Source organism: Eimeria necatrix, genomic scaffold, assembly GCF_000499385.1.
Source record: "Eimeria necatrix Houghton genomic scaffold, Enh_scaff10, whole genome shotgun sequence".
Classification (NCBI taxonomy): Eukaryota; Apicomplexa; class Conoidasida; order Eucoccidiorida; family Eimeriidae; genus Eimeria; species Eimeria necatrix.
In genome coordinates, this window is record NW_013651812.1 from 205037 (window position 1) to 230459 (window position 25423).

At 51.4% G+C, this 25423-nt stretch overlaps 3 protein-coding genes across 3 annotated transcripts; 2 read left to right on the forward strand and 1 right to left on the reverse strand.

Annotated features, from left to right (window-relative positions):
- Positions 1 to 124: 124 nt before the first annotated feature.
- ENH_00003620 (hypothetical protein, conserved) lies at positions 125 to 477 on the forward strand (the record flags this gene model as incomplete). Its single annotated transcript, XM_013578069.1, has 2 exons — positions 125 to 213; positions 270 to 477. 2 exons carry the CDS (start codon positions 125 to 127, stop codon positions 475 to 477), a joined length of 297 nt encoding a protein of 98 aa, XP_013433523.1.
- Positions 478 to 3791: 3314 nt separating this feature from the next.
- ENH_00003630 (C2 domain-containing protein, putative) lies at positions 3792 to 18473 on the forward strand (the record flags this gene model as incomplete). Its single annotated transcript, XM_013578070.1, has 35 exons — positions 3792 to 3999; positions 4199 to 4323; positions 4464 to 4769; positions 5015 to 5140; positions 5329 to 5421; positions 5622 to 5886; positions 6309 to 6436; positions 6614 to 6693; positions 6875 to 6971; positions 7325 to 7530; positions 7652 to 8005; positions 8112 to 8758; positions 9052 to 9197; positions 9326 to 9522; positions 9682 to 10075; positions 10252 to 11130; positions 11231 to 11321; positions 11584 to 12029; positions 12299 to 12553; positions 12721 to 12919; positions 13077 to 13158; positions 13350 to 13476; positions 13758 to 13814; positions 14416 to 14493; positions 14632 to 14856; positions 14976 to 15349; positions 15673 to 15819; positions 16229 to 16367; positions 16497 to 16617; positions 16770 to 16942; positions 17205 to 17377; positions 17521 to 17715; positions 17909 to 18056; positions 18184 to 18239; positions 18386 to 18473. The coding sequence occupies 35 exons, from the start codon at positions 3792 to 3794 to the stop codon at positions 18471 to 18473; spliced, it is 7425 nt and encodes a 2474-aa protein (XP_013433524.1).
- Positions 18474 to 19240: 767 nt separating this feature from the next.
- ENH_00003640 (splicing factor 3B subunit 1, putative) lies at positions 19241 to 24704 on the reverse strand (the record flags this gene model as incomplete). Its single annotated transcript, XM_013578071.1, has 9 exons — positions 19241 to 19375; positions 19575 to 19670; positions 19866 to 19957; positions 20162 to 21867; positions 22177 to 22424; positions 22574 to 22744; positions 22841 to 23367; positions 23605 to 23887; positions 24105 to 24704. The coding sequence occupies 9 exons, from the start codon at positions 24702 to 24704 to the stop codon at positions 19241 to 19243; spliced, it is 3858 nt and encodes a 1285-aa protein (XP_013433525.1).
- Positions 24705 to 25423: the final 719 nt, after the last annotated feature.

Sequence of the window (25423 nt, forward strand, 5' to 3'; positions counted from 1 at the left end):
GAACTGTGATTGCGCTAGCACTCGGTACCGCCACTTCGTGGGACTAGCCATCGTCACGCATTCTTTACAACAGAATTCGCGTTTGAAACACCAGTTCTGCAAGCCCGTATTCAATCTCAGCAAAATGGATATTAGCGGAGACCAAGTGAAGAAGACTCCGAAGGTTGTTGTTGTCCCTCCGTCAAGCAGGTCAGCGACCCATGGCTGCTCGAGGTGTGTTCAGAAGTGTTTCATACCACACACTTCTGTATCTATGAATTTTTTTGCAGACCCCCTGAGGCCCAATTCGCAGACCCGGCAACAGGTGCACCAATTCACGGCAAAATGCCTCCTAAAGGCAACTCTGGTCCAATAGAAGCTACGAGTGGAGCGTCCAAGTTGCTAGACCCAGCAGACATCGAAGATGTATTTGAGAGGCAGGACAGCCGCATGCCGGATATATGCGAAGACGAACAAAAAAATTCGAATTCGAAATGAGCGTGTAAGCTATCAGTTTACAGCGGCACATTTCATGCAGATATGCCCGCTTAACATAATCGAGGTTCACACACGAGCTGCACTCTTTGCCACTTTTGCCTTGATGTGTTTTCCAGCGGAAACAACGGCGCCTCCAAAGTTGTCGGCGTATATTTTTGTATATTCCATTATGCCTGTAAGCGCCGGCGAAATTGTCAAACAGTTGGCCTGCGGAGGTTGCACAATTCTTACCGTAGGGCATGTTGGCGAAAATAAGAACCAGAAACGCAGAGAGGCCAGCTAGTACAACTGAATTTCGGCTATTTATATGCATTCAGGCACGACGCTTGGTTATGGACTCACCGCCACATGCAGCACTGATGGTCCAGAAGAGGACAGCGTCTGTCTTCAGACACGTCTGAATGGTTATCTGTATCGGGACGTTCCGATTTTGCTTCAATTTGTTGGACTTACCAGAGATTCCGCTAGAAGCATTGCTCCAGACAACGCAACAGCAGCGTCAACAACGAGTAGAATGTGGTAGGTGTAGACCTGCGCAAGTGGTGTGCCACGAAGTTTACGCCGGCATGACGTGCTTCAACTCACGAGCACGATATCAACTACTCTGGAGTGGTGTTGTAAATTTTATAAGAGAGTCATGCTGCATTATCAGCCTTACCCAATAGTCACAGTGCCGGAGGTCAGTGAGACCTGTTTCCTCAAATGAGTACAAGGAACTTCGCGGCTTCGCGATTCGGGAAATCAGCTGACCTCGACGAGCTCTTTGATAGACCTAGAACAGAGGAGAATAAGCCAAGTGTCGTAAACATTTTGGGAGGTCTTCCTCACCAGGGGTGCATTATTATTTTGCTTTCGGTGCTGGCTCCCTCATTTCTGGCGTATGCCATGAGTCCAGCGCATAGCCCTGTCTGAACTGGCGTTCACAGAGTTCTAAGGAGGTATGTGGTATGTGCTTACCGCAACGAGAAGGCCGCCCATCAGCCTTGCGAAGCCTGCAAGCTCGTGTGAGGAGTATGTATTCGAGAGGACTGCTCATGCCGTCATACTAATGCAGTCGGGACAGTAGGATGCCAAAGCAGCAGAAGCAAAGCATGCTGTTCCCCCGCAAAGGCAGAGCCAAAACGCGACCTGAAACATGCAGTGGGATTTTATTTTCAGGCCGGCAAAACTGTTCGAACTAACCTGCAATGCAGACTGCAGGTGGCCTTGCAGTTTGCCCCGCATGGCCAAGTGACCGTCAAAGGCCATTCGTGCTTGCATCCACAGCTGCATCTTCAGAAAGTGCTGAAAGGAGAAGATGGTTTGGGTTCTGCTGCAAGCACGGCTTGAAGGAAGGAGCGCATTCGGAAAGATCAGAAATAATGAATCTGACGGCACGGGGCGGCTGCCAATTCCTCATGCTGTCTGTACACTTCGGCGTTGGTACGCGCCACTGTATGGCAACGAACATTTCTGAAACGCAATATGCGTACGTACATACGCAGGAACTGACTGCCTTCACTTGTGTCCCAGCAGGAGCGCGTTTTCGCATTGCTAAATTGTTCACACTAACTTTGACAGCTGTCAGTGTTCTGCTGTCAGGATAGCTCTGCAGCGAGTAGCTTGTGTCATTGAAATTGTAATGTCAGCGAGTGTCGTAGTGTTGGTTCCGTAGCAACAAATGGCCATGATGCGATCTTTCAGTATAGCATTCCTCATTTTGCCAAAAGGTAGGGAATTCCTACGTGTCAAGCATCTAGTTTTCCCGCCATAGACCGGGGTGGAATGCGAGCCAACACTGGGTCGTTGCTATGTCCGATGGTGAACACTAAGGCATAGCAATTCAGTGCTGGACTGTGCACTGAAGCCACTGAAAAGGTAAAAGGACACGATTTTTCGCTGCGCCTAGTGAACTATGAAGCGCCTTCATGTCTTTGGCTCCCTAGCGAGGATCCAGCTAATGAGCGCACACATAGATAGGCATAAACGGATTCACATAATCCTTATAACGCAGCAATATCCTTTGATCTTGCACTTCAACAAATACTTGAAGCAAGGCAAATTTATAAAAGGTGCCCGCGTGCTACAGTAGTTCACACTCCGCACAGGCGTACATTTGTTGTTTCGCCGCGTTCAACCATTGAGCTTTCGAATACATAGGAAGCAACAAAACAGCATAATGCTAATGTTTTCTAAAAAACTGCGGCAGAAACCTGACGCTCTTCCCTGCTTTCTCGAGCATATGTAACGTGTCGTCTGCGGTGAGATCACCAAACAGTTGCACTGTTGTTGTTGCAGCATTCGCAGTTGCCCACCCTTTTAGCCAAACTTTTCCTGACACTCAATCATATAGATCGAAGTTGACAGTAATTTTTTGATGGCTTCTCCTCCTCCACCGTACTTGAACAGTCAGCTTAGCCGTTGGAGTGACGTACTGATCTACTGTCCTCAACTCCACGTCTTAAGGCCCCAGTATCCCTATGTTACCAATTACGATCTGCTCTTAAACTTTTTTCGTGGTGAATCAAATGCAGAAACGAGTGAGTTGGAAGGAAGTCCTGTGGAATGACACATTTCTTCGGAACCCCTAGCTCACAGTAACCACCGCGGCTCGTAAATGCGCGCGTAGAAATGCAACGAGAATGGGACGGTCGCCATGAAAGCTAACTATTATAAGTAAAATAGGTTAAATTTGTGCTAGTTTGGGGGCCTTGGTAGCCAACACATTGACAGAAGAGACCAACCGGCTCGAAGAACTATCAGCCATCAAGCATGCCACTCTCGGCTCATGTGCATCTCCACACCTCAGTCGCCTTCTATCCATACTGATAGGGCTTTTTTTTTACTTCTTTTTCATGTTGGAAATTTTTACGCAAAGAAAGACCGGTAACTGCAGCTTATTCACTAGCAGCGGACCACCTGGCCACAGTTACGGTCAGTCAGTCCTGCCCTATTTATGAAAAAACTGTCTGTCCCCCTGCTTACACATTGAATTCTTCACTACATGTGCATATCGATGAATTTGTTTCCGCAGCCCAACTAACATATTCTTCAGCTTCCTCACATATTTCACGACAGCCGCAGGCGGTCTAACCGCCATCAGGATCGACTTGGCGCGTAGCGAGCGAGACCAATGCTTCGTACACTGAGGTTCCTAAAATATCCGCAGGCTGCGAATCTGCTGGATGATAGTTTTAATGGGGAAACAAGAATTTTTTCTGGGAAGCCTTCGTAGGAAGCCGAAAGGCCTCACTTTGGGGCTGCAAAACAACTCGAAAACGAAGAGTAGGGCGTGCAGGCCACCTCCTACATAGTGATAAATAAAGCTCACCGCAATGGCGGACCTCACGTCTCTGCTGCTTGCGGCCACACTTGGCGGTGGACAACCTCGTCAGCCATCTCAGGGTCTCGAACTTCCGTCATTCTTCAACTGCGGGGCAAAGGAAGCAGAAATTGATGAGAAGTTTGTGAATGCTCCCCCACCCAAGCAGGGACCGCTGTTTTTGCGCATGTGCGTTCTATGTGGAAATGATCTAGCTGCAGGTACGCCTTCGAATCTGTGTTTCTCCCACGACACAAGTCTATTTCCTTCAACCATCATGCTTTCGTTGCCAAGATAGAGTCGCTCAAACTTGGCCCTAATTAACCGAACTGATGGCTACACCATATTTTTAAGTATTGGTAGCTGTGCTACATTTCTAGTTTTAGAGACTGCGCAGCACCGTTGTTTCGTTTTCAACAGGCGACGTCACGGGGGCTTCTGACCCGTATGTGAGCATCCGCTATGAGGGCAACTCCTTTTGCTCGCCGCCTCAGATGAACACGCTCAACCCTGTATGGGAGTATTCGTTCGAGACAGAAATCAAAGTATGCTTAGAGGTTACCTGGACATTGACACGGCAGGCAATGACGCAAGCTCGAAACAGAAATGACTTTTGTTTTGTGCCCAAGTGCACTTGTGAAAGTTTTGCGTCTTTGAACCGTTCTTTTTTCTGCTGGGCGATCAGGAAAATGGAACTCTACATATTAGCGTGTACGACCAAGACATGGGGATGCAAGGCGATTTTTTGGGCTCTTGCCAGATGCAGATAACGAGGAGCCCATGCAAGCTTAAGAAGGAGACGATTCCGCTAGCCTCTGTCCCTGCTCCGTTTTTTTCAAAGCCGCCGAACAGTCGCATAACTGTGTTCTACCATATTGTCGAGAGACTAGAAGACCAACCAGACTTGGTCGAGCTGGCAAGACGTTTGGGTGACGATGCTACGGAACAGCAGAAGCCGCAGAACATGACAGTTAGATGTTACTGCCTGCAAGTAGGCCGTAACTGCACTCAAACACAGGACAGAGGGCAGCTCCCCAATGAATTATCACAGGCTATGGGTTCACTTTCAGTGAAAATGAGATCCTGCCTCCTGATGGTACCGTCCTTTGAGTCGCTGGCTGTTGCGCGGAACCCATCAGCTGACAAAATTCCTGACACGTACACGGTACAGCGCAATGGCAGTAGCGCAGCAACTGATGTTGCTGTGATGTGATTCGCCTCGTCTTTTCGGTGCAGACAGACCATCCGTCAGTTTCCAACGACAAAATGGCGGCCCTACGCTTAACCATCGGATCTCAAAGGGCCATCAGCCCTCCCGGAATCCCTGATGGCGAGCGCTACTTGTATGGCCCCCCGGGTGTGGTAAGAAGTGTACAAGAAGCACACTCTACTAGCTCAGCTTACGCACTAAAATATTCCCTTACATGCGCATGCAAAAATGACGTCGGCATTTAGAATGAAGAAAAGTACACAGGTAAACACATCACTGTATAAAACCTGCAGGAGTTTTGTAATTTTTGACAAACACATGCGCCATTCCTTCGCTCTAGGGTTGGCAAACTGACTTCAGCTTGAAAGACACCACTCTGGAGGATTTGATGCAATTACGCATTGTTGTCGATTGGATGCTTCGCGAAGCGACGGTAAGTTTGCCCGGTACTCATTTCTCTCTGCATCCCGGTGCAGTACGGTTTATGATCATTTCTTTAACATCTAATGAGGACATAAAATCACTTCTGCGCGCCTCATTAATACACGTAGGTGCTCTTGGCCATGCTCAATTCCGGGACAGTTAGGAGGCACAGAATTCGGTTCCTCCCCAGATTCCCTTGCTTGCGCGCAGGCTGATGAGATAGAAGGGGCACGGAAGGAATACTTGAGTGCAGAAGCTGTACCAGACCAAAGTCCTGACCCAGGAGACACGGTGCAACCAAACAATGCTGAAGCAACACCTGAAGCAGTCAATAACGGTGGGGATTTGCCAGAAGAGCGTCCTTGTCGCATTGGCCAAAAGGTGAAAATCCAAACGACAGCCAGCGGCTTGGCCAGAGAAGAAGAAGTGAGTAACCGGGATACTGAAGACGCACCTGCACTCACTCTTCAAGGACGTAAGCGCTACCATGGCATAGCCTGTGTACAGTGGCTAGGTGTAAGTAGATATCTTGAAGGCATAACTGTCAGCTTCAAGCCTACACGCGAGAATTGTGCAGTGTGAACTTGGCAAGGCATCTTCAACATTACGCTCGTGTGCTAATCACAGGGTCTAAGGCAAGGAGAAGGCGCAAACATAATGGTGACTCTAAGGTGCGTACGGTCCGCATGGATTCCCTCACCGTGGAGCTATCCGCATCTTAGATTTTCCTACTCTCCGAAAGCCTTTTCTACCATTGGCTGTCCTTCATGACTATAAATATGCCTGTTCGAAGTGTGTCGTCGTGTTGCAAATTCCCGCCCTTGCCATCGCAAAAACGCATGGACTGGAGGACCGTAAAGGGCCTTTTCAATGTGTTTGTTTTCCCTCGTCAGAAAGGTTTCTTAACATTTGGCTCATGGCAGTTGCCACTGGAGGAGATCCGTGAATTTTGCAGCGAGCGTCGCCTATGTGCTTGGGCTGCGCGGTGTACTTTAACGAGTAAAAGCGGAGTCAGAAGGGGAGAGGTACTGGCACATTATACATAAAGAAAGAGGAACACAAAGATAAAATGTTTTAACAATCAGCGGGCAAATAGCTAATCACTTCTGCATCACTCCGTAACACTTGGAATGGGCACTGTGTAAAGCCTCTTCAAGTTCATATGCAACTATTTAGTTTTTTCTGTGTGGTTTTCGGTGCAGCTGCTGATGCACGTTGACATTTTTGCAGAAGGCGAGAAACCTCTGCCAAGAGTAAACATTTTGCGTTATCCTCCTCCAGTGTAAGTAACGAGCACTCGTTCCTAAAATCCACCTTCTAATGGCTAGCGTGTACATGCTAGGAGTCCAACTACTTCCTGTGCCGTGTTTCTCGCGGACAGCTCATGCCTCTCTTCCCATGTCCCACTATAGCGCAAGCAGTTCGACCACTGATTTGGGTGGAATAGGATTCTTTGTGCGTAGGTCGCTCGGGTCTGCCATTGCAGCTGCTGTGACACCTGGGAAAGAAACGAATGCTGGAGAACCGTCAGAGGCCGTTGATCATTCCAAAAAAGATTTGGTGAGATGTGAAGGTCCACAAGTGCACCTGCTCAACCTACGCACTTCCTCAACGGGGGAATGTCTGGATACACTGAAAAATTAAGCTGTGTATCCCGTGGTTAGCCGAACGGCTGATGCGCCCGTGCTGCGGATATGTCAAACGAAAAATCTTTACATACACGCTACGCGACAGTGGCAGGGTCTGTGTTGGTGGACCATGGCTATTTTTGCAGTCGGCGAATCTTGATCTGTGCTTGCTTGTCGTTATCAAAAACTCGTTGAGGGCGGCACGGTACATTTTGAAGCAAACTGCTTCTGATGGTGCGCGCTCCTCTACGTATTCATTCGAACTGTTCTATGGAAACTTTTCAGACTCTGTACCTACACTTGTATGCGGACTTCCTGCCGAAGACAGATGCGGACTTCGACTCGCAGCCGTGGAACGACTGTGACCCCTTTGTGGTGATCAAGTCAAGCCACCTGAAGGAACAGAAAAATTCGTGGACGACAACTGTTCAAAACAATCGCCAGAGAGAAGTTGAATGGGAGTGCATGACTATTCAAGTTTGCAAAGACCAGTAGGACTCAAGCGGCACGCAACAGCGTCGAATCGGTCGTCCACATTAAGTGTGCTCCTGAAGTCTAACTTGCTAAATAGTCAAACTGCCTCTGCAAAACAATTGTGTCTGCCATTTGCAGGCGGCGTCGCCGATTGCAGCTGGAAGTTTTCGACTCTGATACTCCTTTTATGTTTGGCTCGGGCATTTTAAAGCAGCAAGTGGGCATGGCTCAAATGAGACGAATACCGCTGAACCGTCCCACCTGGCTGCACATGTTTGGAGGTGCAATAAATGGAACGAGGGAAGAATTCAGCACTGCCATGATCAAGGGAGCTCTGGAGCCTCCGTCAACGTACCGCGGCAGCCTCTGCGTGCTTGCTGACACGAAGCGCACGAAACGAAGAGACTGGCCACCTTTCCCGGACCGGTCGGGAGTCTTAGTTCATGTCCAAATAACAATCGGCAGAGCCATTTACTTGCCTGACACATATCGGTAAGGCTATTCATCGAAGGAAAGAAGTGACAACCCGCGCTCTCGTCGATATTTGTCTGCACTGAAAAATACTGCCTGTAGTGTGGCTTGTCTTTCTGCATTGCAGGGGTCGGGAGGTTAGCTTACTAATTCAAGTTCCTGGATGCGTTCTAGAAATACCTGGACCCATAGTTGCTCCTGGACGTGGGCTTTTTGCTCAGCGGCAAGTAGCCAAGCCAGTTACCCTGACGAGGAATATCACTGGAATCCGGAAATGCAGGGAAATGGCTGAAATACCACATGCGAATTCCGATATCCTCGAGTTTCCGGGTTATGTAGACGATAGTGGTGTGCTTCGTGTGTATAATTGGACAGCACCACGTGCGCAGATGCAACACGACACAGCCATTGCATTCAAAGAAGCTAACGCAAATGGCGGAGGCATAGCAGGCAGCATATATGAGACAGACTCGTCTCTTAAAGGCCTCAGCGAGCTTCCTATTTCCCTGCTGAATGCCTGGGTTTTTCGTGAATCCGAGGCAGTGTTCCTGCTCCCTCAGGTACAGCATGCTTACGTGTACTTGGTACCAGTTGGAGAGGAACACGAGCCACCCAAAATATTTGGTCGCATTCCCCTCACCCTCAGTGAGCGTACGAAGGCAGCTTTTGAGAAACATGGTTCAGCAGGAAGTTCCAACGAGTGGCCGCCAGCTGAAGCCTTCGCTTCTGGAAAATCAGACAGCGAATCAGAGCTACAGCAGATAATCGGACCCAGTAAGAACATGCGCTCTTTAGCATTCAAGAAGCATTGTTTGTTTCCGTTTGCACCTGGGGTGTTTTCTTATTTGCGGTTACACCTTGCTGAACTCGTCCACCTGAATTCCCAGCACGGATGCTGCAAAAGATTGTGAAATGCCCCTATGTTGTAGCTCTTCATCATTACACTGCAGTGCGGCTTGACTCTGCTTGTATTGGCTTAACTTTAAAATACTACGGTGCTCTTCAGACTTTTTTATTCTCTTGTTCACAATCGGGACAGCGTGCACAACGTCTTATCGTCTGCGCAGGAAGCGGAGAGGAAGCAAAGAAAAGTTTACACCCCGCAGTGCCTGAGTGTGCGAGAATGTCTTGGGAGTCCAGCACAATACGAGAGCCAAACTCGGCGTCCATATCCGATGACGGAATCGACATTGAGCCGCTTAAGTGGATCCAAGTATGCAGTTGCTCTTCTGGCTTCTCTGCCCATACAGTGCACAAGATGTGTGTTGCTGCACTTTTTTGACACGCATGGAGTACATGCTGTGTAGCTGCTATGTGCGTGCGCTGCTACTTACTGCGCAGATGCATTGGGACCAGTCCGTGACACCTCTGCCAGAATGTCGCTTTCCTTCCACGTTTGCTGCTTGCCTACTTGCCTCTGCACGTGCTGTTTTAAGCTCCCCAGATTCACCTCCAGCATACGATTCTACTGCTGCTGGTGATTCACAAAGCAGCCTAGACGACCTCAGCGAAGGAAGAGGCTCAGATTCCGCAAGCGGGTAAGGCGGCACACGCCCAAGATACGTTTGCTTGTTCTGTCGCTGCGAAAAATTCATCTACATGACGGGCCTCAAGCGTATGCATGAACGCGTTGTTTTGTACAGCTGTCCCGATTCATGTGTGTCACGGTTGGCCAGTGCTCTGCTGTGTGTCCATAGGAACGCGGACCCTGGGGAGTTGCATACAGACAGACGCTTGACTGTTCAGAACGAAATTCCCAAAACAGAGATCGTTTCAGTGTTCTGTGGAATGGACACAGTTGAACGTCGCTGTGGGCATGTAGGAAGGAAGGTCTTTAGCGAGTCGCTGTTTTGCCTTTCTCCTTCAAGTGGACGACCTGAACAGCGTGAACCTAGCGGGACTTTCAGAGGCGGTTTGAGTGGCCAAGCCACTGTCCCAGAGGCGGCAACTCCTCCAACTTCGTTTCTCACTGCTTCCCCCTTCTACAAGAAGGTCTATTTCCATGCCGATATACTACAGGCTAGGAGTCTCCCCGCAATGGATAATGACGCCCTTGTCAATCCGTGGTGGTCTCTCGAAGTAGAGGGGGAGGTGAGCTCATATAGCTGGATGCTGGAGCCTTGCAGGATATACATATATACATATATACATATATGCTTGCAATATATACATATATACCATCAGCCATGGAATATATATACATATATTCCATGGCTGATGCTGCGAAACATGCTTGACACTTAGTTATTCTGGTTGGACTTTCTCAGGTAATTAAAATGGTTGACGAGAGCCAAATTGATCGAGAAATGAGTTGTTTGAAGACAAGTTTGAATCCAGCTTTTCTTCAGCGGACAGGAGCTCCTGTATACTTGTACCTTAGTCCTCAAACGAGTGTACAAGCACTTTCCTTTGCAAACGGAATACCGCCATTTGATCAGTTGCTTCTTCCTCCTCCTCCTGTCTTACTACGTATATTCGACATCGACATCGAGAAGGGCGGCGAAGTGACGAAGGAAATGATAGCATTGATCGTTGAGTGGAGTCCTGCAAATATCGACGCGAGGTACAGAGCTGCTCTGCAGGAGCTGGAGGGTTTGAAGAGCCAGGACAATGGTAAGGAGCTCAGGGACTCAGAAACGGACGTTAATTATGCCCACGAAGCGATTTGGTATTCACTTTCAAGCAAAGAGCAGGTGGCATTCGCCACAGTGGAGGGAAGTATGGCAAAGAGCCTTGAGTGGGACACAAAGCCTCGGCTTCTCGCAGCTGTTGGTTTTACCCTAAGTGGCACTGAGACTTCCGCAAAGCAGCCTATCACTGCAGGAAAGAAGGCAGCCTCTGCAAGTGATTCAAAGGGAAAAGAAATAAGACGAGGAGCTAGCACACAACTGGCTCGCTGGCCAGTGCTTGCTCTTGACAACCCCGCTACTGCTGAAGTTTCTAAGTGCAAGCTTTTGAGATACCACTTTGATATCGACATCCTTGGCGTTCGGTTTCTTCCAACGTCGCAAGCCGATCAGCTTTCAGAATATATCCTCCAGGTGTCTGCGTTTTGGCAAGGGAAGGCAAAGGATTTGCAGTTGGCCCTGAGCTCTTCAGACTTTCCGGCTCCAAATGTGATTGCGAGGTTCAGCGAGACCGAACCTGTAAGAGGATTAGCAGATACGCTTGTTCCAGTTCTAAAACAGCTTTGTTTCCCTTCAATGGATCGTTGCTGCCAGACCTGCTAGTGTTGCTGCTTTCCAGGAGACGAAGCGGAAAGTGTTTGTTGAGGTATTTGATGCAAAAGAAGAAAAACTGTCTCGGCAAGTTCTTTTGCCAATACGGCGCAACATGGGTGGGCTGCAGTCTGCACTGAAATAACATTGCCATGGGCATTCATCTCTGATTATTTAATACAGGAGTGCGACGTCTGTGTCGCGCCCTCGGTGCTCATCTAAGCAATGCTTTTGACTGTCTGGGTTATATATTTTGGGTGTGGTACTCTTCATATTGCATAAACGTCTTCGTCATGCACAACTAAGCACTGCACATTTCAACTCCAGGCGACAGACTGGCTTCTGACCTTTTTTTACATTGCCGCTATTTGCTCCTCTCAGAGTCAAGCACTGCCCCCGGCCAGTGGGTTGGAGCACGATTGTCCATCAGCTCCTTCGTCACGCCGTATTTGCCCTATATTCAAGATGTGGTGTTGCATACATCACGCCCCGCAGAAAGGGGGCGAAGGTCGGCGCCTACAAAGTCAGGGGGTGGAAAGGATTGGAAGTCTATTGGCTCACATGGAACACTGTGCAGCCGGAAAGATTCTGAAGGCTCTTACCGCAGCAGGGGCGGCGTGCACATTATGCAGAATCGAGGAGTGAAGGCAATCCTACCTGACATTTGCTTCCGCTTAGTGAACAAAGACGGAGCTGAGATGGGCACATTGTCCCTGGCACTGAACTCGTTCGTAAAAGTGCCGCAGGGAGAGCACTGCCTCAAGCTTCAGCTTGAGAGTCCCCTGCTGGCTCGACTTCCTCCCCCGATGATGGACATGGCAATGATGGTGAGAGACTCAAAGGACTGAGCACTATCAGCACGAACAGCGCCGTGCCTTGAGCCTCCCAGTGCCGCCAGTGTGCATACAAGCAAAGGGCGCAAATGCACTTCATATGAAGGAAGCTAGTGGTGAACGAGACCCGTGCAGTGCAGAATGGCTATTAAAAGTGTGTGAAAGTAATGAAACTGGCAGGGCTCTAGATTTACACACAAGCCGATTCTTGAACTGAGGAAATCTTTCAGCATGCTTGGATTTGATGCGGTCTGTCAACTCAGGAACAGCGGATTATGCCAGACTTGCCTTTTGTCAATACTGTAGATATAGACATCATCGTCGAGTGTTTCAGCGAATATACTGGTGAATTGATATACGACTCCGACTGTCGACCAGGTCGGATGCTGACCGATCATGATATGTTTTTTGTACGTGACAAAGCGGGAGTTGTCTACACCCACGTCTTAAACGCTGATGACTACTTCGTTGGGTGTGAAGATAAAGAAGATGTCCCGTTTGTAGAGCCCATCATGCAAGTGAGAGACAAGCCTGTCAAAAATCACTCCGTATGCGTTATAACCGGTAGCAGGGCCGCTTTCAGACCCTACTACGCAAACACAAAACCTGAGTAATAGTTTTAGATTTCCTTTTTTCTGCTCCGAAGCTGCGTCACGTCCTGTTGTGCTTTCTCCTTCCCCTGCAGGCCGACTTGTCTGATTCGGGCCCGAACTCTATGGAGTACGCTCAGTTCTTCGAAGAAACCCGTCGTTGCAGCAGTGAGAGAAAGGATACCCTGCGGCTGGGCGACAAGAAAAGGCTCGTGCAGCAACCGAAAACATTTTTGCCAGAAGATGAAGAAGAGGAAGTGTCAAAGCAAAAATATGACTCGAAAGCAAGAGGTAGTGAGTTCAAGCCCTGAACCTTCAAAAAATTGCCTGCGATTGCACTGCGGGCCTTCTGGTCGGAGAAGCATTCCCTAATTTGTACAATTTCACCGGAGTGCAGCCCAGCAAACACTTTACTAGTGCTTTACACCTGCAGCCCATTCTGCTCTCGCAGATCGTGAGGAAAATCGAGTCCGTCATGCAACACGCACTTGGGTCCGCAAACGAGGCCATGAAGCCTCACTTGATGAAGAGAAGTAGGCCACCACCCCTTCAGCGTCCCAGTTGACTATTTTTTGATATTAGCTGCGTCGCACTCGATGCCGATCTCACCGTGCCTTGTGCGTGCACATTTTCAAGTTCTGCCGGTGAACAGGCTCTTCTTGCGTAGTCTTGGCCCCTAATTAAACATTGGCAAGAGTGTTTGTGTGTGTTCACAATTCCTTAGTTCTTGTTTGTTGGCTCGACTGATGCTGATGCGTTCGGATTATGGCGGATCCCTGGAATCTCAGAGAGAAACAGTTACAGCAGCCAACAAGGATCTTCCAAGAACTCTACTGCCAACTTTTAACATGGTCAACATTTTCACAAGACGTGAAGGCAAGCTGCGCAACGTGTTAGAGCTTTCCTCATAGTGTAGCCCTCTTCTCATGCTAGCTGAGAAAATATCTATCCACCTCAACTGATACTCATCTTGTAACCATCAAGTTCACGGCGAACCTTTGCTTACGGTGAAGAGGCCTGGAATGAATTCACGCGCGGCTCCGAAAGAGCCTTGCCGGCTCCAGCACATTCCAACACTTCTATGCTTGCCATATTTCGTATTCGTGTGCGCACTTTTGTCGTTTGCCTTCAGGAGTGGTGGTCTGGTCTGCATCGCCCAGTGGATGTGACGGTCACTTTGGTAGGACGGGTGATTTGCTGCTCATCTTCAGAACAACAGCAGACAGGCAATACCACCGCGTGTGTGTCCCAAGCCTTGATATACGGTTAGTCTGAGAAGGCTTTCCTTTCCTCACGGGAATCCTGCTCTGCAATCACTTTCGCGACAAAAGTGACGACAGCAAAGCATTGTTCAGGTCAACTGAGTACACATTTCCAGAAGTGATGATGCTTTTCTTCTCAGATATCCCCACGAGAATTCCTTCTACATCTATGATACAATCACACAGAGTTTCACAGATTTCCACAAAATGTGAGCTTCCATTTATTCTCCCAGTTTTAAGGCCAGCAGTGCGCTGTGGCTATTTTGTTTATTCTCACTAAATAACTAGAGCGAATTATTCCCGCCATGGTATGCGCTCTGACCCACACCGTCCCTTTTCCCGAATGTGAAACTGCTTAGGTGTGTTGAACAAAAGCTTCAACGGCTTAAAATGCAATTGAGAGGGCGAGAAAAAGAAAATCTGGCAAGTAATAGACTCAAAACTGAGTAGCTAAAGTCACGCGTATTTTCTTGTATCTTTCAAATGCCATAGAGTGAAAGCCATCGGTACACTGCGTGAATATCTTAGGTGGGACAAGCGGAGCGACAGCAGTTGGAAGTGGAGATTCTCGAGCAGGAGTCCGAGCTGGCGAAGCTTCGAGAAGCCGTAAGATTGTGGCATTGAGCAGAAATCGTGCTACTTAGTAGTTTCGTGCAGATTCAGAGTAGAGCAAAATCCTAGCAGGGTACTTCGTAGCCCACAGCCACAACATCATGAGTTATGTGAAAATTTTGGGCGCTGCAGGGGGGTGGTTACAGGAAGAGTTTCAATGAGGACTCAAAGGCAGGCTTTAGCTACTCCATTGACGTGCAGCGTGGAGAATTAGTGTGTCGGTTGAAGAAAACTTGCACCTACTTCGACCGTGACCAAACCGTGTTATGGTTTGACAGCTTTTCAATGTTGCCGACGCTCAACTTGGCGCAACCTGTGGTTTGGGGAGAAGACAAGAAGAAAATTGCCCTACTGAAAGTAAGAATGCCCATAGCGCGCGCTTGCAGAGCGTCGTAGTGGCACAGTGGGGCTCAAGTGCTCCTAGAACGGGTCAGCGGCGCTGCTCAGTTTCTGTGTAAGTCTGCGGTGCTTTTTAGGGGTGGGTGAGAGTGACGGATGTTACAGCGACAAACAAGGCTTTGACAGACAAAACTGATGTCGGGGCTGCGAAGGAACCCTCTCAAGCAGTATCTGAGACAAAGGCACTCGCGCAGCGTCAACAGCTGCCAGGAAACAAGCAGGCCTCCAGCAATCCGGCCGACAAAAACTCTCTCGCGACTTCTGGCTATGCTCCTCCCGACGTGCTTATAGCGCCGCCCATGCACCGCTGGATGGAAGAAGTTGTTGTAGTGCATGTTTACATTTTGACTGCGCGAAACCTCCAAAATGTGGACACCATAGGCATGAGCGATCCGTATCTAAAGCTCCAAGTGGGGCAGCAGGTTATAGTCTCCGACCGGGTATTTGATGGGTAGGTCGTCGACGGAATGAGCTCAATGCATGGATGCTAATCTTACGCCAATAGTAGCAAGTGCTGCTCAACAACACAATGCTGTAACTCACATGAAGAGTACTAACGTGTTGTTCTTGATGTTAGTCAGCCGTCCTATTTATGCGGGGTCCAAGTTTGACTGAACCTCGCTGCAGTAGGATGGGGCACAAATACGTGTATATATATGGATGTCGGCAGACGCTGCGCTTCCTATTCATGCTGTACACTGCTGCAGTTTACGGCAGCTACCCAATATATTGTGGAACAAATTGGGCGTAGAGAGTGCTTCATTCTGCCTGCAGCAACTGTAATCCAAACTTTTACGAGCACTTTGTATTTCGAGTGCTGATTCCGGGGCCTGCCCTGCTAAAAATTGTTGTCATGGATAAGGGTGATGTGCTGCAAAGCGACTCGCCATTAGGAATGGTTTCTGTTGACCTGGAAGAACGGTAAGCCGCCTTTTTAGGTTCCTAATTGTTTCTCTGCAGCCATGCATATTACGACTTATTTATGCATGCTCACTTAGCTAAGCCAGCTTTATTTGTTTGCGCGCAGCTTATTTGTTCGTGTTTCGAAAGGGCCCAACCTTTTGACTAGGCATAGTCAGTGCAACTGAATCTGGCTGCTACTTGCAACTCTCCGCTGATTCGCTGTCTCGTGGCTTCGCAGGTGGCTGGCTCTCAAGGCGTCGCGTATAAATAAATATCAAAAAACCTGGTAAATCACATGTTCAATGACGAATGCTCATCGGCAGCACCAGCCGCACCAGTGTGTCGTTAGTGGCCGTGCACTACGTTTGTGGACAATGCTTTCAACTACGTACGTGTTCAATGCGTTACCTGTGTCTTACAACTGCAGCCCAGTTGTAGGACCGGGGAAGAAAGCTTATGTTCCGCCACTACATTACTTCCCTATTGAGTATCAACCCCTTCAAACAGGAGAAAACGAAGGGGAGCTTGGTGTTTCTCAGGGGACCCTTCGATACTTCATTGATATGGTAGGCGCAGTAGACATATCAGGCACCTTTCCTTTGTTCTTGTCACTTCTTGACACTCACAGTTCTGCATGTCACATTCGGCAGCAGTAGGGCTTTTTGTTGAAACGGTTTTTGCCTCATGTGTATCAGGTTGGTGAACTAGATCCATATGAAGAGCTCTACATCTCGAATTTGGGACAAGAAGAAGAATTCGAGCTTCGTTTTATCATTTGGAATGTGGAAAACATAAACGTCTTCAAGGGTTCTTCAGGTGAGCCGGAACTATGATCAGAGTGGTGCGAGCACTGCAGCCGATAGAAGCAGCTAGTTTGTTGACACTTTCCATGTGTTCTTCTGCGTTTTATTATTTACACTCTCTGATCAGGTTGCCACTGCTTCCTGTCATTTCTTCGTCTCTTGCAGGGGAACGCAACGATCTCAAAGTTCGCGTCGAGCTCTTCACGACAGATTTTGAGTTGGAGGATTCATACGACTGCTTTGACACAGACGTGCACTTCTTCTCTCGACGCACTGCCACTTTCAACTGGCGCATACTGAAACGCGTTAAGCTACCACTGGCAGCTATGAGCGCAAAGGTTAGAACGGATAATATAATGCAGCAAGAATGCATACAATACATAGCACTGATAATGTGCTATGGAAGAAGGCAACGGACTACGAGTATCCGAGGGAGATTCTGTGCCAATTTTTCCATTAGGTGCCTCGTTCTGCGTGCGAGGTTCCTCTTTAGCAAATACACACCGACAGTCATGTTACCTACTTGTGGCAACACTGTTATCGTGTACATGGTAGCTTTGCACAACTATTGCGTATGCTGCCGAGCATTGGCATTTTCAGCTTACTCTGATCGACATTAACGCCCCTGCAACTGACAATGCCCTTTACAACTCCGAGACTCTCAGTCTTGATGCATTTGCCCTCTCGGCAATGACTCGCTTCCGCCAAGACCAAGGGTCCATCAGCCCGATTGACTTCGATGTTACATTTGATGACCCTCTGGGGGCCGGAATGTGAGGGCAGACCAATGTTAGCTTCTTGCTCTACCAGATGCCTCTTCTTATAGTTTTAAGCTGAAGCAATCGTTTCTCCTCACTGAAGTTCCCGGAGCACCAAGGAGAATTGCAGCGTTGAGTCGCACTGTGTCTGCCTTCAGGGTCGAGCGTTGGTGCCAGGCATTTTGGTGTGCCCCATACGAAGCCATGGGTTGCCCTGCTTCCGTAACGGGTTGCTGCAACCGCCGAGAAGTGAAAGAAAACTTCCTTGACCAGACAGATGATTCCGTCGCTCTCTGCTGCTGTCTAGGAATTTGCTGCTGCGGCAGACAGGCCAAACGCCGCCGCATACGAACGTGGGCTGAACCACCACATAACCAGATAACCCCAAAGTTACCCTGGGATTGACGCGAGTTCCATCATTCCTGCCGAAGGCTGGCTACAGCGTGCACTTGACAACGATTGGCGGTAGCTTGCCTATCTGCCGCACTCACTGTGAAGCTTGGCCCTGAAAAACATCCTTGTGAAATGCGCGTGCTGCTATATTAGGCTTGTGTCCGGCTCTGCTACTCTTCACTGCACAGTTGCTTTAGTTCCCAAGGGCGAAGCCGAGGCTCATCCGGTTGGCGCTGGCCGCGCTGCCCCCGAGCCCCTGGCAGAACCGGCGGACCGCCCTTCTCCCAACATGATTTTATCTGTGAGAGGGGCCGGGTTTCCTGCCTTCATCACCATATTGTGTAGCAACCTGTGAACGAGCCAGGAGTTTTGGCATGTGAATGAAATCTCAAAAGCATTCCGTTGCTTCTGTATGAGCCTGTCTGCAGGACCCCGTGGGTTACCTAACGCTGGTGGTGGGGAATCAGACCTGTGCCCTTATACAGTGAGTCAAGAAGCAACGTTCCCCACTGGATACACAGGCCCACGTTTGTTCGGCTTCGCTGTACGCGTTAACATGTAGCACCGAACTGCTGCGCACCTGCTTATTCGTGTATTAGGTGTACACTCATCCTCTGCTGTGCTGCTTAGGGCAACCTCAATGGGGTGCTGCATGTTGACGATACTGCTGCTTATGGTCCTCATCGCCGCGATCATAATCATTGCGGCCCGCGTCTAGTTTAAGAGCTGCGAAGATCGGCAGCGACGTTGCCGCTATGCTCGCACAAAAGAGCCGTATACTTTTAGCAGTGACCACCGACTACAAGTGTTTAAATTTAAACTGTATATGAACGCGAGCCAGTCTATATACTGTTTGCAAGCAAGTGAGCCTTTGGCTAGTCCCTCAGTATTACCTGCAGGCTCTTTGCCGTTGGGCTCACCTGCCTGCGCAAGCCAGTCTATATACTGTTTGCAAGCAAGTGAGCCTTTGGCTAGTCCCTCAGTATTACCTGCAGGCTCTTTGCCGTTGGGCTCACCTGCCTGCGTCCTCCCCTAAAGCAGCACTACTTCGATTGGTACAGTATCTAACCAACGCAAAACGGTAGCCTCACTACTCATTAAGCACTACAGTTCAAGAGCGACAGCAGCCTAGCACGCATCCCTCATCAGACAAAATGGTTCAAAGCGGAGCTGTCACTGCCGACACCCCTCCCGCTTATGTGACGGCGAGCACCGCCAAGACGCTAGGACCTGTTAAGCACAGGCCGCCATGCAATAGATGCTCCCAGGGTAAATCAGTACGACAGAGGCTCATCTCCTGCTAAGAAGGGCAATCTGGAGTCCACTATCTAAGATCCACGCCGGAATGGAAGAACAGATCGCTTCACCACTACAAACTAAGGCATTCTCGTGTTGCAAATGGGACGGAACACATATGCATAGAGTTTTCTGCTCATCAATTCCCGCGGCGCAACAGCTAATCTACGCTCCTGTCATCACGCTAGCCTAAATGACCAGTTCAAGCTCATGACGGGCAAATGAATGCTTCCCGTCGTCGGGAAGTCTTGGGAAAAAAGCTACCATCGCGTCCTGGTGCCCGATGTACACGTTGTTATACACCCTCCAATACACCTCTCGTACCTGCATAAAAAAGCACAACGGCAATAAAAATGAATTCGAACTCCGGGCACACCCATGGTGACCCCCTGTTTGCACCATGCAAGCAGTATGCAGATCGACCAACATGCCAACTGTATCGACACAAATTCGGGCTTTGGCTTTGCAATAGATGCTGGGACAGCGCGAGAAAAGGGGACATTCGAGAGAACAAGTTACTTACTTTGCGTGCAGGGTGGAAGAGGCCCAAGATGACATATCGGAAAACAACTCCGGGCCCAATAGCAACGCGCATGCCGTCCACAGCATCAAAAAACGCCTGCAAGCAGCATAAAAAAGCGCACAGAGGAGTGTTATAGAAAAGCGCACAGAGGAGTGCTAATGCTCGTATAGCGTATAGCGCAAGTTGTCATGAAAAGGCACTTTCCAACATGCAACAGTGGCTACACTGGCCACATGCACATGCAACAAAAAGTCCTTTCAGCAAAAAGGGAAAAGGGAACACGTAACTTACTTGGACCATGTGTGCCGACACTTCGAAAATGTTTGGCCAGACGTAGTTAAACAAATGAGTAAGCGCATCTTCACAGCTCAGTCCGTGGACGCCTATGTAATCCACAAACACCGGAAAAGCTTGCAACTTCGTTGCAACATGTTGTTCTACCGAACGCCATCAAAAGTATGAAGCATTCATGTCACTGAAATCCTTCCCTGTTACCTGGTAACTTTGCCCGTTGCTGAATACAGTGCGCACTAGTGAAACAGTGTCTTTCAATAACAAATGCTTGAGCAGAACGAACTTATGCTCACCAAGCGCAAGGTGCTTGCAAGCCCAAGCTGCAGTTTGTCTGTGGACAAGGTCTCTGTCCATGAGGGCATCTTCTAACAACGGCGTGACTGTATAGATGTAGTCCTTGGCCATCTCGCCAATGTACTCAAACATGAAGCTAAGAGTCTTCAAGACGCCGTTTTGAATGTTCAGTTCGGGCACTCGGTATTCGTTGATGAGCGCAGGCAGCACAGAATACGGCAAGCAGGTCTCAGCCACGATAGCAATGGCGATGGTCGTGCAAAGTCGCAACTGACGTTCTTGCATCTTCAAATTGTTCAGGAGTGTTGCCAGCACGTCTTGCGGCCCTATAGTCCTGGCAATGTAGCCAAACGTGTTCACAGTGGCTCTCCGAATGCTCTTTTTCTGGGCTCTCAACAAGTCCAAAAGGTCGAAGCAAATCCTGTCCCACTCCTTGGGCGACACCAAGTCGCCTCCGCGATCGGCGATGCGGCCGATGAGGTCAATAAGGTTTTCCTGCACTTTTTCGTGGCGGTTTTTGAGGATGGGAGTTAAGCGAGGCAGCAGATCCTTGATGGGAGGCGTCATCTTGTTCATTCCAATCACGTTCACGATGGCTTTCAAGGCGCACAGAATGCTTCCCAACACATCGGGGTACTCTTCGCCCAAGTACTCGTACAAGAACAAGCCCAAGTGGCCCAGCATTTGCTCTTCGCCACTCTTGAACATGACAGTTGCAATGCGCGCCACGAGGTCTGCGGCTTGCTGCCTCAGCTTCGCCGAAGGGGTGTTCAGCCGCCAGCGAATGACACCGCAGATCTGCGGGAGGTAGGGCTTAACGCGGGTGGAGAGTGCATTAACAATAGTTGAAAAGCCATTTAAAAGCACTTGAGTGTCCTCAGTGGTCTGTTCTTGGAAGGCGTAAAGCAAGCCGTCGATCAGCTGCTCCTCCAGCCTCCCGTCTATGTCCGCCACCCCCCCGTTCACTATCACCTGTTCTATCGTTTCGAGAGTCACCTTTCTGAAGGGCTCGCTGGGGTCTTTAAGATCATCTACAATGAACTTAATGACGTGGGCCCCGCCGGCCTTGGAGGCCAACTCCGTGGCGGTTTCGGTGAGGAGTTTGGCCGTGCGGCGATCCAGGGCGTTTCGGACGAGCCACATTTTCGAAAAGAAAGGAGGAATGATGTCAGTGCGAATATATTCCCCCTCCACGCCCTCAGTGGCCACGCACTGTTTGACGACTCGCAAAACGATCTTTTTCATTTCCTCGTCGTTGGTTTCGAACTCCCGCACCAGCATCACCATGACTTCCCGCGTGTAGTAACTCGCGTGGTAAGCGTCCATCAGCGGAATGATGGAGCCAATGGCCTTCAAGTAGGCCGCCAGGCTCTTCCCCTTTATTTCCCCTATGCCCTTCCACAGCGGCCGCAGCACGCAGTCGAAGGCCTCAATGCCGTAGGGCGCTGCGGCCTCGGCCAGCGCGGCCAGGGCCAGCGCGGTGACAGTCTTAATTTTGAGAACGGGGTCGTCGAGCCCGTGTTGGATTATTTCCACGAACTGCCGCAAGTGCGGCAACACCCCGCACCCCAGCAAAATGGCTATTTGCTGAATTATTTTTATCCCCGTGTGCCGCGCCTGCCACGACTTCTTGCTCTGGCACACGGCCTTCAAGAACAGCAGCAGCGAAGGCACTCCCAAGGCAGAGGCCACCACAGCAAACGCCCTGAAGAACAAAAAAGAAAAAAAAAACAAACATTCCAACCCCACATGCGCAGGGCCTACTGCTACTACTAGAGGAGCTGATGCAGACAAGCTAGAGGGACTTGAAAGATGCAAACATGCATGTTCTGGTTCGCGCTGCTGCAGCTGCTGCAGCTGCTGCAGCTGCTGCAGCTGCTGCAGCAGCAGCAGCAGCAGCAATCTCAACGCGGGCCTAGTGAAGGTCAATCGGAAACTTGCACGAAAGCGCTAAATTTCGCAACTCCGATTTTGCAAGCCGCGTGAAAGTGCACTCGCGAAGGCCCGTCTGTACCTGGCAGTTGTGTTTCGCACGTATTCGTCGGGATGGTCAATGTCTGGCCTCATGGTGGCGATCATGGTCGCCAGGCCCGCGGCCTTGGCCAAATTGCTGATTATTTCTCTGCCTTCTATGCGGGCGTAGTAATCCTCGTCGATCAGCAGCGGCTCGATGACCACCAGGATCTTGTGGGCGTAGGGCCGCACCAGGTCGTCCAGCTTGTACAGCACGCGATCTATGACTTTCACGAGCAAGTGGCGCTCCTGCAGCGCACAATCCCGCAAAACTTTGCAAAAAAATGATGAAAGTGCTTTGCAAAAAAGTGATGAAAGCGCCGTTTCATCGAGGCCTGGCCAGCAGCCGCGCGCACGCGGCTCAGCTGTACATACACCCCAACTTGCACCGCGCCCACCTGGTCCTCCAGCGTCGTCTGCATCATCAGAGGCAAAATTTGGTTGAAAAGTGCAGCAGCTCCGAACTCTTTTGCTTTGTCAGTCAAAATGCGCAGCGCAGAACGGCGCAGCGGGGGAGTTCCGTTCTTGATCTTGAGCAGCAGCAGCTGGATCTTCTTTTCCTTGACTTCCTGCAAGCCCAACACACAACACAGCAGCACCTCCGATCACTCCTAGCTTGCACTTAATTAAAAAATCAAAATTTGGAGAATTCAACTTCTGCAAACCCAGCTTCCCCTCCCGAAGCCCGGAAGCAGCAGCGCGCCCCCCAGAGTCACCTCCTGGGTCATTTGGTCTTCTGGTTTTTCTTCAAAGAGCTTCGAAAAGAAGTGGAAGTCCTCAGCCTTCATCTGCACGCCCCCAGAAGCCTCCCCCAGCCCCTGGGGGTCCAGCAGAGACCCCGTGGGGTCCAAAGCCTTCACCGAAATGCCCCCCTCTTCAGGCATCACGTACATGGGAGTGACCCCCAGGGGAGTGGCAGCAGCAGCAACTCCGGGGGTGGCGGGGCCCATCCCCGAAGAGGCCAGGGCCTGCTGCCGCGCGCGCGCTGCAGCAACAGCAGCAGAAGTCGGCGGCGGGTTGTAGTCGCTCGGCGGCTGCACCACTTCGTAGCCCTCAGTCGGCATTATTCTGTCAAGTTCTTCATCTGTCAAGTATCTGTTTCTTTCATCGAACTCCTGCTGCAGCCGCAGCGCCAGCAGCTGCTCCGGGGTCTGCAAAGGAGTGCTGGGGGTCATCGGCGTGGACCCCAGCCCTGCGAAGACACGCCTCCGCAGCCCCAGCCCGCTGCACACCAGCAGCAGCAGCAGCAGCAGCAGCAGCAGCAGCAGCAGCGCCAGGGGGCGGCGCCTGCAGCAGCAGCGGCGGAGCCGCGCCGCCTTCCCTGCGGCCCGCAGGCACCCGCAGCGCCAGCGCGCCCCGCACGCTGCCCGCAGGCACCAGCAGCAGCAGGAGCAGCAGCAGCAGCAGCAGCAGCAGCAGGAGCGCGCACCGGTCATGGCCAGCGGCGTGGCGCCAGGGGTCAAGCCGGAAGTCATGGGGGTGGCGCCCGGAGTCTGGGAAAGGCCGGGGGTGGCGAGGCCGGCGTCGGAGCCGTCGGCCAGGCGGGCCCCCGTGAGCGGAGTGGCCATGGCCGAGCCCACCCCCGAGCCCTCTTCGCCGCCAGGCACTGGAGTTGCGTCCCATCGACTTTTCTTTTTCATTGCCAACGGAGTTTGGCCTCCAGGCCCCGCCACGAGCGGCGTGGCTCCCCACTGGCCGGGGGTGGGCGTTTCCTGCGGTGTACGTACACCCCAGCGCGCGCGCGTGAGCGCGCCGCTTCCGCGCCGATCCGCGGGAATTTAGTGCTTTCCCGCTCAGATTCAAGTTTAAAAGAGTAAAAGTGTTGAATAAAAGTGGAAATTCGGAAGTTTCGCGAGAAAAAAAACGAAAAGTGGAAAAGTTGCACAGAAAGCTGCACGAAAGCTGCACGAAAGCTGCACAGCGACGTACCTGGCCAGTGCCGGGCTGCGCCGGCGTGGCGTCCCACCGGCTTCTCTTTTTGGGTTTTTGTTCTGCTGCTTCTGCTGCTGCTTCTCCGCCAGAAGCCATGGGCGTGTCGCCCCAGCCGGGGGCCTGGCCGCCGGCCTGGAGGGGAGTGTCCCAGCGGCTGGTGAGGCTGGCGGCAGCAGCAGCAGCGCCCTCGCTGCCCTGCTGCTGCTGCTGCTGCTGCAGCGCCAAGCGCTCTGCGTCGGTGAGCTGGCGGTCGCCGGCCCAGCGGCCGCGCTTGCCCGCGGCGGCCGCGCCCGCCGCCTCCTGCTGCTGCTGCTGCAGCAGCTGCTGCGCGAAAGCCGCGTCTTCCTGCAGCTTGCGGATTTGTTTGACTGCTGCTTGCTTCTCCCTGTCGAGCTGCTGCTCCACCATCACGTCTGCGTAGCTGCGGGCGCTCACGTCGGCCCTGCGGCCCCCGTCTGCAGCGAAAGGGTCTTGTCTTTCGGGCGAGAGCGCTCGCTGGAAGCGCTGCCTGCGGTACAAGTCCTCGCGAGCGACGCTGGCCTTCTTCTCGAGGAGCGCTGCAGCGTCGCTCGCGTCCCCCCCCCCGGCGGACAGCATCGCTCGCCGCTCGCTCTCCACCAGCCGCGCCACCGAGTCCACGCCCCTGCGCTGCGGCTGCGCCTCTTCGCCGAAAACGGCCCCCAGCGGCGTCGGCTGTTCATCTTCTGCGGGGATCTCCGAGAGGTACTGGTGGACGGGCGTTTCGCCGTAGAGGTGTGCGTCGAAGGCGCCCTTCGAGGTCAGCGGCGCCTGGCTGCCCGTGTTGCTGCTGCTGCTGCTGCTGCTGCTGCTGCTGCTGCTGCTGCGGCTGCCGGAGCCGCCGCGGCCGTCGCCGTTCTCCATCGCGGCCGGAAGCGCTGACGCTAGCCCGCAGGCAGAACGCGGGGAAAGCCCCTGCCGCAACTGCTGCTATCCAGCCCAAGTGCTGCTGCTGCTGCTGCTCGCCCGACAGCCCTGCTGCTGCGCTGCTGCTGCTGCGTCTCGCCCGGAACGGAAGCGCTTTGTGCTGCAGTCCGCGAAAAAGCCCCTAAGGCCGCCAAAGGCCTTCGAATCGCTGCGCTGCAGCGCGAAATTCAACGCGGCCGGCCGCGGCTCCTGCGGTGGCGGCAGCTGAGCTCTCCAGCCTCGCCTCTCAGCTGGCCATGGGCTCCAACAAAGCACTCCGCAAACAAAACGCAAATGCCTACTCCGAAGAAAAGCTTGGGAAACTGCGTAAATCTGCGGCGCTGCAGAGGCCGCCGCAGCCGCCGCGGCAGCCGCCATTCAACTTCCCCTGC